This window comes from Hirundo rustica, chromosome 2 (genome assembly GCF_015227805.2).
Source record: "Hirundo rustica isolate bHirRus1 chromosome 2, bHirRus1.pri.v3, whole genome shotgun sequence".
Lineage (NCBI taxonomy): Eukaryota > Metazoa > Chordata > Aves > Passeriformes > Hirundinidae > Hirundo > Hirundo rustica.
The window spans coordinates 104,821,729-104,841,279 of NC_053451.1; the positions used below are offsets into that span (position 1 = coordinate 104,821,729).

The following is a 19,551-nucleotide window of genomic DNA, read 5'->3' on the forward strand; positions in this document are numbered from 1 at the left end:
CAATTTAAGAATTAAAACACTGATCTCCTGACTCCTGCCTTACTGCTCTAGTTTCTCTCAAAGTATCAGCTGAGATATTTTAGTAAAGACTGAGCTGGTACCAGTGGGGACTAATTCCTGCAATCAGTATGTCTTACCTGACAAACTTCTGAGTTGCAAGGACACATAAGTTTTTTGATGTTTACAACAGGTTGTTTCAGGCTGAAAATTTTTATGTCAATTCCAAAAGGCACTTTGCTGTAATTACTGCCAAATACTACTTTATTGAGTTCTGGTGAAGTTTTGGTAACAGATTGCAATACATTATTATTGTGTGACCTTGTTAATGGGGTCAGTATTTTTACACAGGTTTTGGAGGATTAACTACTAGGCTTTTGTCCGTTTCTCCCAATTTGGATTATCTTTGTGAAAGTACTTAGATGAGCTATAGATCAATAACTTTGTATTATATTTTTTATTCTACACGTTTATTTACACTGCATTGAAAAAACACAAATTTATGATTAAATGTTACCTGACAACCTCTTAGAGGAACTGACTGTGAAGCACCACAAAGTCTTTCACAAAGTCCTTTCAACTGTTTTTATGTGATGTTATTTAATGAACTCAAAGATGGTCTGACACCAAATAAAATGAGATCATGGCCAGCTGAGTTGATCAGTATTATCTTACTGTATTGGTTTTTCCCCCGGAAAACTCATCTCTCTTTCCTAAACCCATGCTGTTTCTTATTTACAATAGAAAATGGAGAAGTTTGTACAAAAGTTTCTTCTAAGGAGAAAACTTGAAAAAAAGGAAACATGGTTCTTATCCCCACAAGGCAATTCTTATTTCATGTTGAGAGTATCACTGAATAGAAGGAAATTAGTTCAATCTGTTCAAAGCACTCCACAAATGTGGAATTCACCTGAACTGTTCATAGGCAACAGATGGAAGCAGAATACATTTTATCTGATCTGGTTTAAACTGCAGATGAGATAAATGCATCTTAAAACTAGCTCTCTGCTGTTTCTGAATGCAGTGAAGACAACCAGATCAAAGACAGGCTTCTGGATTGTAGAGTTAGAGGAGATGAGCTTCATGTGCAGGGTGCCCAGGAGAGGCTGTGCAACAGCTGTTCTGCACTGGCACCTTGGCCTGCTTAGACAGGCACCTTTCTTTAGTCTGGAAATCCCTTTGCAGAAGAGATTTGGAATTCATATTGCAATTGAAAGGTTCACTCATGGCAGGCATAATGGTAATACCTTGTCTCACAATGAGAAAGCTGAACTCATGGATAAAGTAATACCCCTCAGAGAGTTCTGAAGGGTTGAGTTTATGACTTAACTGTGGCTAGTATGAGTTATTGGCATGTATTTAAGCATTCTGTTAATTCTTGTTGGTTTTATATTTTGAATGCTGTTACATACAATTCTGCCTGGAAAGTCAAATGACCAGGTGAAAAAGAGTATTGGTCTAACCTTGTCTGTAGTGCACCAGACAAGTACTGATATTCTGGCTCCCTTGAAGGAGGCATTCAGTCTGTCTTTGATTTCAGCACCAGCTGAATTTCGTGTAAGGAGCCCTGAATACAGGGCTTAATACACATATGAGAATAAAATTCACACTATCATTTATCAGCATTTCTCACAGAGTTCACACTGAGGCATCATCACTCAAAAGAGAATTGGAAAAGGAAACTAAAAAGAACAACTTTATGAGAAACAATATTGTAAAACATGCATATAAAGTACTATAAAGTACATATTACTGATATCCAGTTAAGGTAAAACATCTTTTCTATTGTGGTGGTTTGGTTTTTTTTTTCGTTTGGTGTTTTTTGGTGGTTTTTTTTTTTTTTTTTTTTTTTTTTTTTTTTTTTTTTTTTTTTTTTTTTTTTTTTTTTTTTTTTTTTTTTGTTTTGTTTTTGTTTTTTTTTTTTTCTTCCACTCCCTCTCTTTTGTTCTACTGCCTCCATGCTGTCTGGATGAATTCATTACTCTAATTTCAATCAATTTACCATCCATTCTTCTCTGTGCAGGGATTCTCTCCCTCCCTAAAAAGCTTTGATCAGAAAGAATATTATTTTCTCCATGCTCTGAGAGGCTAAGATTACAAATTATCGCCCCACATATATTTTTCCCTGATATAAAGAGTTTTACAAGGTGTAAAGGAAATTCTTTAGCCCTGATCATGTTGTTTACGGTTTTCTATAACATTTACATTGTTTCAATTGTAGCTGCTAATGTTGATAGTAAGAAGGGAGAATGGTGTCCACTGGATACAAGTGCTGTGATGAAAAAGACAGGATTTGCCTGTTCGGTGTGTTTTTTGATATTTAGGGGTAACCTCTTCCTGAGGTCACCTGCATACCATGAGAAATTATAATTAATAGGCAAGATGCTGTAACTTGAAGGGATTGGGGAAACCTGTGCATTACTGGTTTTGTGGCAGTAATTATTAGGAAATATAAACAAAACAGAAGGAGAACAGAAAAAAAAAACAAAGCAAACAACCAGAACTAGCTTAATGTAATAGAAAAATGATTCTGTTGTACTGCTGGTGGAAACAAGGGCTATCCTAAAGTCCCAGCCGTGTCACACAGCCACCCTAGCACTGGTTATCTGACCTCACCTGAGCTGGCTGTCATTCTGCTTTGTGTGGGGGGAAATGAGGCATCAGAGTCCATTTTTTTCTGTTATGTTCTTTTTGATTGTGAACCACGGGTCCTGTCCTGTAAGCCACCACTTGGGAGTGGTTTAGATATTCTAACAAGCTGATGCAGCCATGAGACATAACTTCTATAGCTTAGGTCATAAAAAAAGACCAGTACTGGCAGGCCCTCTCGATGCCTGGAGGTGCACCCAGACAATGTGACAGGCATGATAGAAGGTGGACAAGCCAGGCACGTCCTTTGGTTGCTATCCCAGATTATGATCATCTGATGTGGTACTAGGAATCACCAGATGAGCTGCCCATGGGATCAGATGATGACTGGGGACAAAGCAAACAGGGGAGATCATCTGATAGGAGTTATAAAAAGGTTCCTCAAAGGCTAGTTTTAAACTCCAAGAGGAACTTCTTAGAGGATATAATTGTTCTGAGAGATGACTCAGATGTTAAGGAAAAACTTGATCAAATGTTGCTGCATCATGTGGTGAGTTCACAGGAAAGACTGTGGTTGGGATGGAAAAGCAGGGTTCATCTAGCCATTCTTTGTGTTTGGTTTGGGACTGAGGAAATACTCATTAAGATTCTGGGGAACTTTAAACATCTACAGAGAAACACAGAAAGAAACTGTTAGGTCTGGTGTTTTGGCAGTTAGGAAAAAACCCCAGCCCCAAACCTCCCATTATGTGCTGGTTAGAGGTATGACATGGGCTAAACTTAGAGGATGCTGTTGGGATGACAAAGGTAAGGGAGGGTCTGTAAGTGGTTTCTGTGGCTACTTTCTATGGCTATCTTCTTCAGGGACACCTTACACAAGTAAGGTGACCCTGAAGAAGATGTACAGGATGACCTGGATCCTGGGATGACTGGACTAAAGGTCTCACCTCCACAGTAAATAACCTCTGCCCAAAGGAAGCAGACTGGTGTCTATTTGGGCCAAAGGAAATACCAAGGGTTCACACACAGCAACCTGACTGAAACCCAGCAGAGGGTTCTCAAAAAGCAGGGAGTATAATAGCTGCTATAATTTATGGTAGCACTTATTTAAGTAATTAACTCTTATCTGAGTTTGCTAACTTCCTGAAATTATTCTCTTGTTCTGTGAGAAGTCTTACATCCTATGATATAATTTGACTCTCCAGGGTCTTTCTTTGCAGAATTAAATAAAAATATATATTTAAAAAAAAAAAGGGGGGGGGGGGGGGGGGAAGAGTCTCTTGTAATCTACCTAAGTTTCCTGTTGAACTTAATATTCTTGTTTTTAAATTTAGAGATTTTTCTCATAATTTCCAATAAGATGTAGACTCCACACTGCCTAAATTTAATTTGAAATGGACAGTTTGCTATCTTTTTTTTATGCTTCTAGAGCTATGCCCCAGCAAGCCTACATACTAGATAGAAAGCATCCAAGAGAGGGGGGATAAACTGTATTTGTTTTAGTAAACAGTAACATGCTCAGGCACAAAAGCAGAAATAAAAATTAAAGAAGTTAATTAATTACAATAATCGGTTCTAGTTTTCTTAGCTGTATTAAACAGTTGTTCACCTCTAGAAAACACAAATTTCACCTTATAAAATAATGCTGTTTCACAAAGTGGTGAATTTAATGTTTGGTCACAATTGTGATACCACATTGTCACCTCAAATAATTTCTAAAACAACCATTAACTTACAAGACCCTTTCCCATCCCACCATACCAATATCTTTCTAAAATGAAGTATTATCTTCCCTCTCATACCTCAAAATTTACCATGACTTCTGTCAATGATAAGCAAATACCTAAGGACTAGAGCTGTTTACAAAAAAAGAAAATTCACAGGGAAAAACTGATCCAGATGAACAAACAGTGAAGATGATGAAAACACTTTCAGGGGTTTGCACCAAATTCTACCCCTATTCTGTTTGCAGCCCCTGCTTTTCTCTTTTTCATTTTGGTACTATCTTCTAGCAGACACTTCAGCTTGTTTGCACATGTTATTCTGCTTATTTAATTGTATTGCATCAAAGTTTAACAATACTGTGAATATACAGAACTAGGCATGGAGAGACAACTCGTGTATGTATATTTTAGATAGATATATTTAATTTCAAGTTTTCAATTAGCATTATGAGATGGCCACATTATTCCCAAGTGATAAAGCCATGAGATATACAAGTGTTCCTAAACAAGGGCTAACATAACCTTTGTGAAGTCCTGTCTTAAATGTGTCATCACTTTAAAAACTTTTTAGCCATTCAGAAAAAAAAAATCCACTATTGTTAAGCAACCTGGCTGAACCCTAGGCTGGACTCAGAAGGATCTGAAGTTAATGAATTTCTGAACAGGTTATAAACAAAAGGAAAAAAAAAATCTTTTTCTTAAAGGATGCTTCTTAGCTGTGTATGAGAAGAAGTTGGGTTTAACTTTCATTCCTGAGGTGAACTTTGGATTGTGGCAGTTGCAGGTGAAATATTTTCAGAACAATGAACAGAGGTGGATGTAGTCAGAGAGGATGAATGGGAAATCTGTGGTTAAAAATGCTATTACACCCTGATTAAAAAACTTGAGACTTGAAACACTTGGTATTTCAGCCTGCTGTGGTCCTGTATGAAGAGCACACATCTAGTGCAGGTTACTGCATACTGTGCAAAGCCTTTGTCCCAGCTATTTACCAGTGCAAGATTGTTCCCATCAGCTGGTGCCTTTAATCTGTCCGATCTACCTGTAGAGGGTATGGTCTGTGCCCTTGATTTTCAGCACAAAACTTTTCAAACACCAGTGCCTCAACCTGTTTTCCCCCACTTTTGCAGTTTCTACTAGTTTCAAAATATGCACATAATCTCACACTGAAAAAACTCTTTCCAAACAGTCTGCGCTAATCTTAACAACGTGATGTCATCCAAACTCCAGAGCATTTGTGAAACATGTTTTAATATTCCAGATCTTTTGATCTTGTCTCATAAATCAATCCCGTCATCTCTTTAATTATTTTAATTGCTCTTTTTTAAATTCCCTTCAGTGTAATTTTCTAACAGGAAGATGCCCAAAAATATCCCAGGCATGACCTAGTTAAGTAGTATGCATGGAGTAGTCATGCCAAAGAAGTGGAAGAGAATTTTGTTAGTTCCTTTCTCAGTGATGGGATCCTTTACATGGAGGCTTAAATTCTGTGGGCTTTGTTTCTATGCGTTTCTGTAAAACCATATGTAATTTACCAATTGCTTTCACTCCTGCATATTCATATTGCAGGTTTCTTCCTCTTGTTGGATGTTTTCCTACAGCTCTACCAAAGTTTCCAAGATGAACCTCTTCTTTTTCTTCTTTTCCACATTTTATTGAATTTGTTCATGTTGTTTTGCCAGCTTTCCCAGTTCCACCTAATCCAGTGAGCAGTTGCAAAAGCCATTTATGGATAATAACTGTCCTTTAAGTCAAAGTTTAAGAAAGAAAGATTTCATACTGTTCTTTGTAATAATTCATTAGACTTTTCAGCTCTTCAGCCCACTATGAAACCATGAAATTATCATCATCAAATAAAAAAAGACACAGTAAGACCACTGTTCTTTTTTTCACGGCAAATTTAATTAAAAAGATGATGTTTCAACTTTCTCTAAGTGCCAGTCAGAAATGGTTGGCATTAAATTGCAAAACTAATGCCAGGAAAAGATTCGGATGACATATTGATGTTCCTTTTTTTTTTTCCCCTGTAAACCCAGGAAAGTTGTTCATGTGTATGTAAGGGCATAATTTAGCAAGGCTCTTGGCACATATGGACAAATACATTTGAAGGTACTTAGGTTGCAGCATTGCTATTACCTTCTTTCAATTATTCCACAGTGGAAAGACAATGTAATAGGTTGAACGGAGCACAAGGTGTTGCTCCCACTGAAGAGAGTAAAAATCAATTCAGTAAGCTCATTTATGGAATGAGGTAACTGAAACCACTGCAGCAGCCACAAGCAAAGGTGAGAGATGTAAGAGACTTTAAAGAGCAGGGATTTTACTGGCTGTATTGTGGCAATTGCATATCTGGAATAATAATAATAATAAAAATGTAGAGAGATTGAAGGAAGCATTGATTTTGGTTAAAAAAAAAAAAAAAAAAAAAAAAAAAAAAAAAAAAAAAAAAAAAGAGAGAGAGAGAGAGAGAGAGATGGCAATGAGAAAAATCAGAATTCCTGGTGGAATGGCAACAAGGATATACAAGTCACCCAAACAGAACTATGTAATCCCCTATAACATCCAGGACTGGATCAAAGACATTGAATCGGAACCTGCAAAGCTGCATATTTTAGCTAATTAATCATAACCTCCCCCAGCTTCTCATGCATGAGTTGTGTCAAATGAAGACCCTCTGAAGAAAGTATAGTTACTGCAGACCTGCAGATGTCTGTGCATCTTCTGATTTTTGCACATTTCCAGTGAATGTTTCTGTTTTGCTCGGGGCGCCTGTGTGCAACTATAACTGTTCAAAACAAGGATACTGTAAGTTTGCCCTGAAAAAAAACTCATTGAAAGTTATGGAAATAATCACGGCAGCACATTAGATTACACACTAAAAATTACTTGTAAATCTCTTCATTTAATTGTGGAATCATATGAAACCATTGATGCCACGGCATTGTGCAAATCCACTCTCATTCATGCAATAAGATTAAAGGAATTTGCCAGCTGGCAAAGCTCCCAGTAACTGACACAGCCAAACATCTTCCCCTGTTCTCAGCACTGGTGAGGCCACACCTGGAGTCCTGGTCCAGTTCAGGAAGGACATTGTGGTGCTGGAGCGTGTCCAGAGAAGGACAACGGAGTTGGGGATGGGTCTGGAGCACAAGCCTGATGAGGAACAGCAGAGGAAGCTGGGGCTGTTTGGAGAAAAAGAGACAGAGGAGACTTTATGCTCTCTACAATTCCCTGAAAGGAGCGTTTAGACAGATGGGGCTCGGTCTCTTCTGTCGGGCAGCCTGCGACAGGATGAGAGGACACAGTCTTAAGCTGCACCTGGGGAGATTTAGGTTGGATATTAGGAGGAATTTCTTCACAGAAAGATTAATGGAATGGGCTGGTGGTGGAGTCACCATCCCTGGATGCTTTTGAGGAAAGACTGGATGTGGCACTCAGTGCCATGGTCTAGCTGACACGGTGGTGGTCGGTCACGGGTTGGATGCGATGATCTCAGAGGTCTTTTGACCAACCTAATTGATTCTATGATGCTGTGATTCTGTGATCAGCCCTATAGCTAACCACTTCTGGATACCATTTTCCTGGGCTTGTAATTGCATGTGATTAATGTAATTTGCGGCTTCAGCAGGCTGTTTAACAGTTACCCGTTACGAATAAAAAAAGACTTTAAACAAAAGCCTTTAAAGACTCCCTGGTGGCGGTCCCCCTGCAGGGAGGGACAGCGGGCCCCCTCCGTGCCCACGGCGGGCAGCAGGTGACACAGCAGCCAGCCCCATCGCCGCTGCCGCTGGGACCGCTCCGTGGCCTCAGCGCCAGGACACCGTGAGGGGATTTCGGGGGGTGTGCGCGGGTGAGCCGCACCCCGAGGGCTCCGCGGGCTCTCGGGCCACGCCGAGCGGGGTCTCCGTGCCCGCCGCTTCCCCCGGCCCGCCCCGGCCCGTCCCGGCCCTCGGGACACGCCGAGCGGGGTCTCCGTGCCCGCCGCTTCCCCCGGCCCTCGGGACACGCCGAGCGGGGTCTCCGTGCCCGCCGCTTCCCCCGGCCCGCCCCGGCCCGCCCCGGCCCTCGGGACACGCCGAGCGGGGTCTCCGTGCCCGCCGCTTCCCCCGGCCCGCCCCGGCCCGCCCCGGCCCCGCCCCGCCGCGCTCCCCCCCGCGGCGCCGCCGCAGCCCCCGCGCATATAGAGCCGCTCCGCCGCACGGGCCCCGCCGCCGCCGCCGCTCCAGGCATGGCACAGGGCTCTACCTCACTATGGCAGCAGCAGCGCGGCACAGCACCCTGGACTTCCTGCTCGGCGCCACAGGTAAGCAACCCAGAAAATCGGCGGGGAGCGCGCATCTTCCCCCCCCCCCCCCCCACGCACCTCCCCGTGGCGGTGTCTCGCCGGGGCCGCCGAGGATGAGGCCCGCGAGGGTGCCGCCTCCCCCCGCCGGCCCTTTCCCCGCGTTCCCGCCGGGCCGTGTTCGCTCCCGGTACCCGCCTCTGTCTCTGGGCAGGCGGGCGGCCCTCTGCGGCCTCCTGCCCGGAGCCCGCCGCGTCGGGGGCCGCCCCGCCCGGGGGGAAGGGGTTGCGCTGGACCGGGGCGGACGTGCGGCTTCCCCCGGGCATCGCGGCGGCTCCGGGCGGCCTCAGGGCGCGCTTTCCCCGCGGGGGCGGGGGGCGCTGGGCGGGAGGTGCCGAAGCGCAGGGCCGGGGGAAGGGAAGCAGAGCCTGGCTCTTGGCGAGCGGCGGGGCCCGGGCACCTCCACGGCCGCCCCGGCGCTGCGGCTGCGCCGCGCTTGAAGCGGGTGCGACGAACGGGGCTGGCGGCTGCCGCCGAGCGAGGCGCGGCTGCGGTGCGGGAGTGCGGTGTCACTGCGGTGCCGCTCGCACCGCGTGGAGGACTGGAGCGCCCGGTTGTGGCAGGGCCTGACCCCGCGGGTATCCGCGGGGGGCACGTTCGGGCCGGGAGCTGCGGCGACAACCGCGTTTCCCGGCGGCCGAGCGGGGAGGGAAGGCTTGATGGGGGAAGGGGGGAGCTGCCGTGGGCGCCAAAGCGCCTCGCTGAGTGCTGAGCCAGGCCGCGGGCTCGGTGTGGCCTTCCCGCTCCCGGCACCCGCCCCTGGGCCCGGCCGGCCTGGCCTCCTGTGTCTAGCCCTTTCTCCTTCCCAGTTTGGTGTGAAAGCAGATCCCCGCATCTGCAGACAAAATCCGTTAAAAGCTTGGTTTGAGAAGGACGTTCCTGACCACAGGGGCTCTGCTGCGAGCTGTGCCCTTTGTGGCATTGCTGCATGTGCGCTTCGGAGAGCGGGAAGGGGAAGGTGTTACTGCAGTCGTTCCCAAAGAGTGTGCTTTAGGTTAGTCGACGCTGGTTTTCACAGTGAAAATCTTTCAGTTTCCGTTTTACACTGTGGTTTTTTCAGGCCGGGTTAGCCACTGTAATGGTGACCTAATAGCAAATGAAATAGTCCTGCTATTTTCCTTGCACCTTGTGCTTTGACTAATCTAGTATGAGCAGAATTGGTAGGCTAGACTAGTGTAAAGACTAGTTTCATAGAAACCAACCAGCCCCCACAACGACCTTTTTGCCTCTTTAGTTCCCTGAAGTATCATGGTTCAAGAGTTACAACAATGACTGGTTCCTACAGAAGGGTCAAAATTGCCAGGGATAAATAGGTGTATTGGTAATATGCCATAGCTACGTTATAGCTCCTCTATGATACAGAAAACAATGCTGTTAATTAGAGAATGTGGTAAGGATCTTAACCATTGCTTTGATTTTAGGTAGGCTTTTCCACTTGCCTTTACTTGAGGACAATGTTTGCATCTTTCTCTGACCAAGATGGATGTACCTAATCAGGGATGGGTTGATAGACCCACTGTAGAAGTGCTGTTGTCTAGATCAAAGGAAGAGAGAAGCATTTTTTCCCCTTCTTACATTTGTCTCAGCAAAAGCAGACCTCTTCAGGGAAACATGAAGAACTTTCTTTCAGCAGTGATAGCTCAGTGGTTGGTCTGTACTTTTTTATGTGGAGTTTTTCCTCTCATGTAGTATTTGTGGTCCAAAGCACAGAGTCATCTAAATAGAAAAAAAATTGGTGAATGTGCATTTGTAGTTTGTGTTCCAGGAATTAAATCTTTTAGCTTAATCATAGATTATCAACTAATGGATTTTTTTTCTTCCAATTTAGGTGGACAGTTAGACTTCTGAATTGTCTGGAATGCCATGAAATGGTATTTAGTAAAATTAAATGTGTGGTTTTGGACCTTCAGATCTTGTGAGGATAATACGTTATTTCTAGGTCTTAGCTAAAGCTGTTGCATACTTCTTCATTCTGGAGAAGGCAGAATCTATAAACTTAGTAAATGCACAGTCCTTGTTCCGCAAAACATTAACTGTGTCATTGTTTATGACAAATGTGTATTTTTGTATTGGTATTAATATAATAAAAGTTGCCAACTTATCATGGATGGGTTAAAAGGGACCTTAAGGATTATCTACTTCCAACCTCCCTGCCATGGGCAGCTACACCTTGGGCTAGGTCAAGTTGCCATCCAACCTGGCCTTGGACACTTTCAGGGATGTGGTATCTCTAGACAGTTTCTCTCAATGTTTCATCACCCTCACAGTAAAGATTTTTTTGCTAACATCTAACCAAACCCTACTCTCTTTCAGTTTGAAGCTGTTCCCCCTTGTCACTCCAGGGTCCTTTGAAAAAGTCTCTCTCCAGCTTTAAGTTCCCTTCAGGTACTGGAAAGCTGTGATTAGGTCACTTCAAAGCCTTATCTTTTCCAGACTGAAAATCCCAATTCTCTCAACCTTTCCTTGTAGAAGAGATTCTCCATCTCTCTGGTCATCGTTGTGGCCTCCTCTGGACTTGCTCTAGCAGGTCCATGTCCCTCCTGTGCTGGGAGGCTAGAGCTGGGGCTAGTGCTGCAGGTGGGGTCTCACCAGAGCAGAGGGCCAGAATCCCCTTCCTCACCCTGCTGCTCTCAGTGCTTTGGATGCAGCCCAGGACACTTGTTTTTTGGGGCTGCAAATGCCTGTTTCTGGGTCATGTCCAGCCTCTCACCCACCAGCTCCCCCAAGGCCTTCTAGGCAGGGCTGCTCTTTATCTGTCATCCCCAGGCTTTGCTGATACAAGGAGTTTCCCAGCCCTGGGTGTAGCCCCTTGCACTTGTTCTTGTTAAACCTCACGACAGTCCCAAGGGCCAATTCTCATCATCCAAGTCCCATTGGATGCCATCCCATCCTTCAGGTGTGGCAACCACATCACTCAGCTTGGTGCCATCAGCAACTGATCTCTTTGTCTGTGTTGTTAATGGAGATATTAAATAACTGGTCCCAGTACAGACCCCTGAGGGCACCTCTTGTTACTGATGTCCATTGGAACTCTGAGCCACTGACCATGACCCTCTGGATGTGACCCCCCAACCACTTTCTTCTGCACTAAACAGTTCACCCACTGAGTCCAGCTCTTGCCAGTTCAGGAAGAAGGATGTTGTGGGGGATTGTGTTAGAGGCTTTACAGAAGTCCAGATAAATGGCATCTGTACTTTGTAGGAAGGTTGTACAATAGTTTGTTTCGTTGCATTGCATCTTGCAGTAACTGTATGTGGTAATGGCGGGGTTTTTCTTAAGAATCTGCTTGGTCTGAGAGTCATTTTACATGGTTGAAATAATCACTTTTAACACAGCAGTTATCCAAAGGCATCATTATGATTGTCTGCTATCATGACTGAGGATGATGATAAAGGCTGAGATGTTAATAGTTCTCTGGGATCTGTTTATTTGTTCTCTGGTATGTGTGACTTGTCTTTATCCTCAGTCTTCAGAGGGCCTGTATGAGTAAAGGATGGAGGCTGTCTTTGTTGCTGGCAGGGAAAGATCCACAGGACACAGCTCTGTGTGAGGAAGATGGGATTTTGTCATGTGTTAGTACTTGTGCAGCTATTAGCAACTGCTTGTGCTGCAGAATGGTGTAGATTCTGGTGGGTTGTTCTCTGACTTGCTTGGCATGTTACCAACCCTTTCAATAACAGCCCTGGTTTCTTCAGGCAGTCCACTTGCCTTGAGTGTTGGACTGTGGAGCTTGTCATGTACATTCTTCAGGACTCAAATGTACTCAGCAAGGACCTTGAGAATAACTTATGTAGCCATCTCTTAGTATTTGCAGCCATCTCTTCCGTAAGGTTGTTGGAAATGCCTGTGATGTCAATGGAAATGTAGGCCTGGGGAGTTAGAGAAAACAGGTCCTCTTGTATTGGTTTGAGACAGGGGAGCATACTACTGCCTTGGGAGTGGGGTTGCATGAGATGATTAAAGCTATGTACTTCTGCTAAAAGCTGCCAGTTTAATCAAACTTTTCAATAATTTTTTTCCTGTACTACAAAAATCTGTATACTTGTCAAAAAACGAAAGACCCTTTTGCCTGTCCTTATAACTATTTCTTCTAATTAGGCATCTCATTAATTCTTTTGGAATAATAAAAGCTAAACATAAGCAGGGGTGAAACTTTGATAGCTGGATAGCATAGCCTGACTTTCATCGATGGTCTTTTCAAGAGCTAATTAAATTAGCAGCTCTCAAGCTCAGCCCTTTCAACAGAAGTATTTTGCTTATCTGTGACCCTGGAGATAAACAGACAACTTTAGCAGGCAAACAGCATGGTGTTCCCTATCCTAAAATACAAAAAGATTACTTTAACATTTATAAAAGTGGACACTGCTTGCTGGCCACCTTTAATTGGAGCATAGAAAGCTTTAGTTGTGTCTTTTTGTTAGTCAGAAGAGCTCAGTTTGAGACTCATAAAGTTACTTAGTTTGAGGACTTTATTATGAAATTATATAGATATTTGATGCATTATACCTGTACAGAGTTGATTTTTAGATTTACTGTATGTTGTAAATATGCTTGCATGTGGGAGTTTATCCATCCATGTATGAATGTGTCAACCAAGCTTAGTGTTCTTGGTTGTTGAGTGTTGAACTGATTAATGTTCTTCAGGTTTCTCTAAGAGTAGGAAGAGAGATAATATGGAGACCCTTGTGAGATTTGGGTTCTTTGCTTCAGGAAGTTGCTTTGAAAGGCAAATGAATTGGAAATCAGTTTGAATTTCTCCATGCTTCCTGTTTGGAATTATTGCTTGGGGGGATTCTATATAGTTGTGCCCATAATACTCAGGGCCAGGGCATAGATGAGTGAGCTGGTGCAGGAGAGCAGTGATTACCTGAGCTGGCACAGTTGCTAAAACAAATGCTTAGGAAGCTGGTGAATGAATTACACATGCTGGGATTGCTGGCATTGGAGTGAGTGCAGCTAGGGCAATGCTTACATTTTTAAGAAAACTTTAAGTGAATGTGTATGTGCACATGATCTGGTTTTCCTCAAATTAATGTTTTCAAGGAGATGGAAAGAAGGGAATGACATTTTTGTGGGCTGAGCATCCTCTGTCAATAGCTTTCTTCCTGTCTGCAGGTTTGGTTCCACTGCTCAATTCTGATACTGCAGGGAGGAAAAATAAAAATCTTAACTATCAGGTGTTCTAAGTTACTCCTAAATATTCTTTCAGTATTGAATTTTTTCTTAGGCTATCAAATTGTTAAATATTTAAACTGAATGCAGGTAAAATAACTTAATTCTTGTCTTGTGTTTGGATTGGAAGTCTTAATGTTCTTCACGGAGCAGTAATAAAGTTTTATGTGCTTATTTTTGGCTGTGCTGATCTAAACTTTTGAAGGGGGGAAAGACTTGACAAGCTTTTTTGTTGTTTCCTTACTTTAAGAACTAATTAAGAGAATGGCTTTCTGACAGAGTAATCTCCCAGGAAGAGGTGTGTTTAAGAGAGCTAATGTTGGGGGGGTGGGGGTGGGGTGTGCTGTATTTACTCTTTCTTACTCTACCATTTCTGAATTCTCTACCCTAATATCTACCTGGGAAAATGCTGCATGGGTTCAGTTTGTGTATTTTGAACTATGTCTTGCTGTATTAAAGACAATTTGGAACTGGTGCTGGTTTGGTTTATTTAGCAGATAATCAGCAGTTCTGGATGTTGAATCATAGTTCATCCCATAGTAAGTATGGAAATAGAGAATGCAGGAAGAGATGACTGGCATTGAAAACTTGGTATTTTTCTTGAAAACCTGCGGTTTCTTTCTCAAGTAAGTCAATTTGGTGTATGAAGGAGAAAGAAGATGCCAAGGTCAGTATTAGTTTAAGCCCAAGATTATAAATGAAACTCATCAATAAAAGATTTGGGCACTTACCTATGTAGATAATTACTTTTAATTTTATGTTCTCTGGTGGGTGCTTTTGTTTTCTGATGTATTAGAGGTGCTAAGGCTCTGTTTTTTCCTGTGAGACAGATCCTGCTTTTGTGGCTGGAGCTGACTGCAGTTAGCTGTAAAAACACATTTGAGTATATTTGAACTTCTTGAGGGAATGGTATCTCTGATCCTTGTAGCTAAATTTGACTGATTCTGTCAAGCATTGGATTGTCTGAAGTGCTGAAACACCTGATTGCAGTGATAGCATATGCTGATGATAGGCTTATCTCCTTGTCTTATTGATTTATGGTATGTGAACAAAATTTGCTGACTCTTTAGCTATGATCTGTATGTGAAGACCATGTAAATAAGGATTAAACAAGACTCAGATGTCTCTGGAGCTTGCAACTGTGTTATCAACCTTGGCTAAAGGTGTGTTTGCAACTGCAGTTCAGGAATGGGTCTGTTTTGGGTGTGTTGCTTTAGCAGCCTCCATGAGTGGTGTGGGCTCTGCCTGTGTCTTTGTCTGGGCTGTTGTGAGCTAAGCCCTGCAGGTCTCCACGGTCTAGTTCTGGCAGGCCTGGACCGAGAACTGGCCTGCTGAGTGTCAGAAAACAAATAGGGCTTGTCAGGAGGTGTTAATACAGGTATTAATAGCTTTCCATTTTTAGTAGTAACGACTGTTTTGAACTCATTCCCTGCTTCTGTTGGTTTCTAGTTTTGAAGATTAAAATGCTTTATGACTGTAACTCTGAAAATATAATTATCTGATCCTCCAGCATGATGTCAAGTTCTCACTGGCTGCTTGCTCAAGCATGAAGGAACTGTCACCTGTGAGGGTGAAGGCTAACAGTGTGGGAGATGGTTTTTGTGAGGCTCTGGTTTGAGGCTGTAGAGCAAATTCTTGCAGGTAATGAAGACTGCTTTTGATGCATCAGTGTTTCCCATTTCAGATACATTTCTGTGACTATGCCTCTTAAATACCAAAATTGTCGAAAGGAGAGGAAAGTATCTAGGACAAGTGCTATGCTTAATGTTTTTCTAGAAGATGGTCAGGTCATAGGTGATCAAAGTGCCTGGAAGGGCTGATATTATTTGGATATGCTGAAGTTCTGTTAACAAGTGTGTTTTCTTCTCTACAGCTCTTTTGTGTGGAAGGGCTACAGGTATTTCAACAGATGCTGAGGTTTAAAATGTGAACTTTGTATGCCAGTTGGTGGAGTTCAGTTGCGTGTAACTGGGGGACAAATGAAGTTTAAGGCATTGAAACTACATATGTTGATACTAAGGCTGAAGTGGAGGCCTTTGTTTTGGGTTTTCTTTGGAGTTACCACAGAATTGCTTTGTGATATGTTGTGCACATTTCCAGAAGATGGGTATTTAAAAAGTTAACTGTAGTAGGATCCCATATTGTTACTAGCTGCAGTTAGATGCCAGGTATAGGAAAATACTTTAAAAACATATCTTTAATTAAAAGTAGAGAAATAATTTGAAAATTTCAGAATGAATAGGGGAGACTCTCATAGTGATTGAAAATATGGTCCTTAATGTGCTTCCAGCATCGATGATGGTATTCTAAAATTTTGCCAAAAGCTAACAAGGGAAAACCCCTCTCATGGGTCTCTGTGGTGGATTCTTTTTAATTTTTCTTAATCCATTGTGCTGCAGGAATCATCGAGAGTGAGCCTTCAGATACTGATGAATCCACAAGTCAGAGGCACCCTGTATTTATGCAGTAAACTAGATTTTTCATTGCCCTAATACAGAAAATAAAGTAGAGGAAGGGTGAAGGAATAACTTATTTTTAGTGTATTTATTCCATTATGGAAGTGGATGGCTCCCATAGATCTGTATTTGCTGAGAACTTCGTCTTCTGTGGAATTCCCCCTTGAAAGTGATTATGGAGCTCATACAAAGGTGGTAATAGTGCAGGGGTGGAGAAAGGGTTGATTTCTTTTTTGTCGCTGGGTGTTGTTAGTACTTCGAGAGCCCATCCTGATCATGGTTCTGACTCCTGTTGGCTGTGGTGATCCCATGGAAGGGCCAGTGAGTTCATGCACTTGCTGATGTGACACAGTATAGCTGGATTTGCCTCTATTCAGTATGTAGCTGGAAGTCCTTAAAAATAGGGGTGTGGCCCGTGTTCTGTGGAAACCTTTGGAAAAAGCAGCCTTCTACCCTTTACCTTGTGCAATACAAAATACAATAGAGTGCACTAGGAAACTTGATGATCTGGTTTCTCATGGATGAATGAGTAGTAGATGGCTGTTTCCACCTGCTGCCCCTTAAGCCTCATGCCATACATGATTTGTTGACTTCTGTGTCTAAGTCAGCATAATGAAGATAGTCCTCATGGGTGTAAATTGATTGAAAGGAGTAATTTTAGTATAATTTTCTGCTTCCTGCTGTTTTCTGCTTTTGCAGTGCTGACAAGGACAAAACAAAGGATTTTTCCAGTGTGTGTGCTCTTATGGGAGACTTTGAAACTTAATACCCAGAAGGTCTATGTTGCTAAAGCCAGTTATTCATTTGCATCCATTAACATGTCAGGGAAGAGCTACCTGCTTTGTTCTGGGCAGTTAGGGAAGCAGGGATCTTGGAGTATACTCAGAGGGGGTACTTTCATTCTTGTGAGGTGTGGGGTTATTTTGTTGTTGGAGGACAAGGCTCAGTGCAGGCGACTGTTGGCATTCTGACTTGAGTTGAGCCTGTGATACTGCTGTGAAAACTTCTCTAGATAGTCTGTTTAAAACACCAGTGTTCTCTGCTCATTTTCCATGCAGGCAGATCATTTTAGCTAGGACAAAAGAAGTACAATTCTCAAGGTTTCTAGTTCTAAGAAAAAGATTGCCGTGCAGGAGTTGATGACTAAGTGATAACTTGTTATCTGCAAATTATTATGTACTGCTCTATCCTCTCATGTACAATGGAGAGGAGGAGGTAGCTGTTGACTTTCCCTAAACTGTTGTGACTTCTAGCTTTTTTTCATTTTTTATTTGTTTTCCAAGCGCTAAAGGAAATCTAGAACATGGAAAATACATGGTCACCTGAGCTTCTTCTTGGCTCTGGCTTTTCAAAGTTTATGAAAAATTTGCTCCCTAAACATTTCTGCTGTGCACCTTGTAATTCTGCAGTGTTTTCATGGTGACGATTGAGATACAATATTGGCATTGGAAAAATGCCTTGAAATAATCTGTGAATGAGAGATTCCCTGTACACCTTCAAGCCTGAGGACACTGTTTGCAGTAAGAGGTGGTGGTGGAGGGGGCTGCCAGTTTGACTGTGGTGGGCTCAGTGCCAGGGCAGTCAGGTGTGCAGCTGTAGCAGGTTGAAGGCACCCCTTCCTGCTGTTCTTGAACTGCCCCTGGACCTCAGCTGCCTAGACATGAATCTCTTCTGCCAGGTGTGTTCCCTTCATCACTTGTATGTGGTGCCCTCCTCCCCATCTCTGTATTTCCTTTTCCTGTAAGATTTTTGAAGAATTTGAGTTGATAAGTAGGTAGTGTGCCTGTGTGCACAGATATTGGACTAGCAAAACACAAGGATTTATTACACTGAAACAGCCTAAACAGCTCTGAACTGGAACAATATGTCAGCAGTTCAAGTTCTTATTTGCTATTAGCATATTCTGCATCTTGATTCCTAAAGTATGCTAACTCTTTAATGTATTCTTAATGAAGCGCTTAGTTTGATTTGTTTTCATTGCCTTTCTTTATTGAATATTTAGCTACCAAGGGAAAATTCATCAGATGCAGAATCACATATAAGTGCTTTGATGTGTTCTATTGTTTTGATGATTCTATATTTTCACTTGTTAGAAGAAATGATTGAAAGTCAGGGTAAAAAAACGTTGAAGTTGGAAATGGCGTGAATATTTTCAAATGAGAATTAATCTATTCCCAAAGCTTACTGAAATTTTGTTAATCACAGGGCATGATGAAGTCTTAAGCCAGAATATTTTTAGAGATATTCTGGCTCAAGAGCAGATGACTCCAACACTGAGCTCAAGTATCAGGGTGGAACTAGATGGTGTTGTGCATGAGGCCAGACTTGATACATACTGTGACTCTGGAGTTTGCTCTCGTGTTCAGATTCCTGTCAAGTACTGACAGCTTTGCTGCTTAGATTCAGAGGAACATCTGCAACTGCTGCAAGTCTTCTCTTCAGATGTGCTGGGGTTCCAAGACATTCTGGCTAAACTCTCCTAAAATATACACATATTTCAAATCCTGTACATAGTGGGTTTTGTTCCTATTCTCTAAAGTTGAAACTCCAGGCATTTTTCATTCCTTCTGGCAAATAATTATCAAATAACTAAACAAGTATTTTATACTTGGTATCCCGTGTTTGTTTCTTTTGTTCCTGAGTAGCAAAAAAAAAAAGTAATGACTACTTGAATAAACATTTAGATGTAGATTCAAAGGTGCTCCTATGTTTTAATCACCATTGTCCTATTTGCTTATCAGTGCTTGATAAGAGCATATCTGAGCTTGGAGTGAGGTGGTGACAAGTGGATTTAAGTGAGGGATCCTGAGATTGCTGAAACTTCCTGATGCCTTCAAGCAACCACTTATGCCTCAGACATTTTATAAAGGAATCTCCAACTTGGGAGAATTAATTAGCCCTCCAAGGCAAATCTTGTGTGGTATAACTCAAAGGATACCTGGTGAAAGAGCATGTTGTTTTAATTTCCTAAAGTTAATAGCATAATAGGGAGAGCTTAATCAAGCTTGTTACTGGGTTCTTAGCAAAGAACTCTGCAGCTGAGTGATGAGCCATATGTGAGGGGCTGGTATGTTCGTGGAGCAGAAGAATACCAGTGATGATTTGTCTTGCAGTGTCTGCCAAGATGCAGCTAGCAGGATTCCTTAAAGCTGTTGCAAACTGGCTAGATGTGGTATGAGTACTTCAGTTCTTTCAGTCTGTTCATCGTCTTGCTGCTCTCCTGCAGGAGCTGCCAAAGTGAAGTGCTTTGGGAATTGGTTGGACACAAGTT

General features: G+C 42.6%; 1 protein-coding gene across 1 annotated transcript in view; it reads left to right on the plus strand.

The window, feature by feature from the left end:
• Positions 1-8,457: 8,457 nt before the first annotated feature.
• SMS (spermine synthase) overlaps positions 8,458-19,551 on the plus strand; it is a 40,428-nt gene continuing 29,334 nt past the window's right edge. The window contains exon 1 of the mRNA XM_040055544.1: positions 8,458-8,613. Within this exon, the coding sequence (XP_039911478.1) occupies positions 8,562-8,613 (52 nt within the window). The 5' untranslated portion in view covers positions 8,458-8,561. The remainder of the gene's footprint in view (positions 8,614-19,551) is intronic.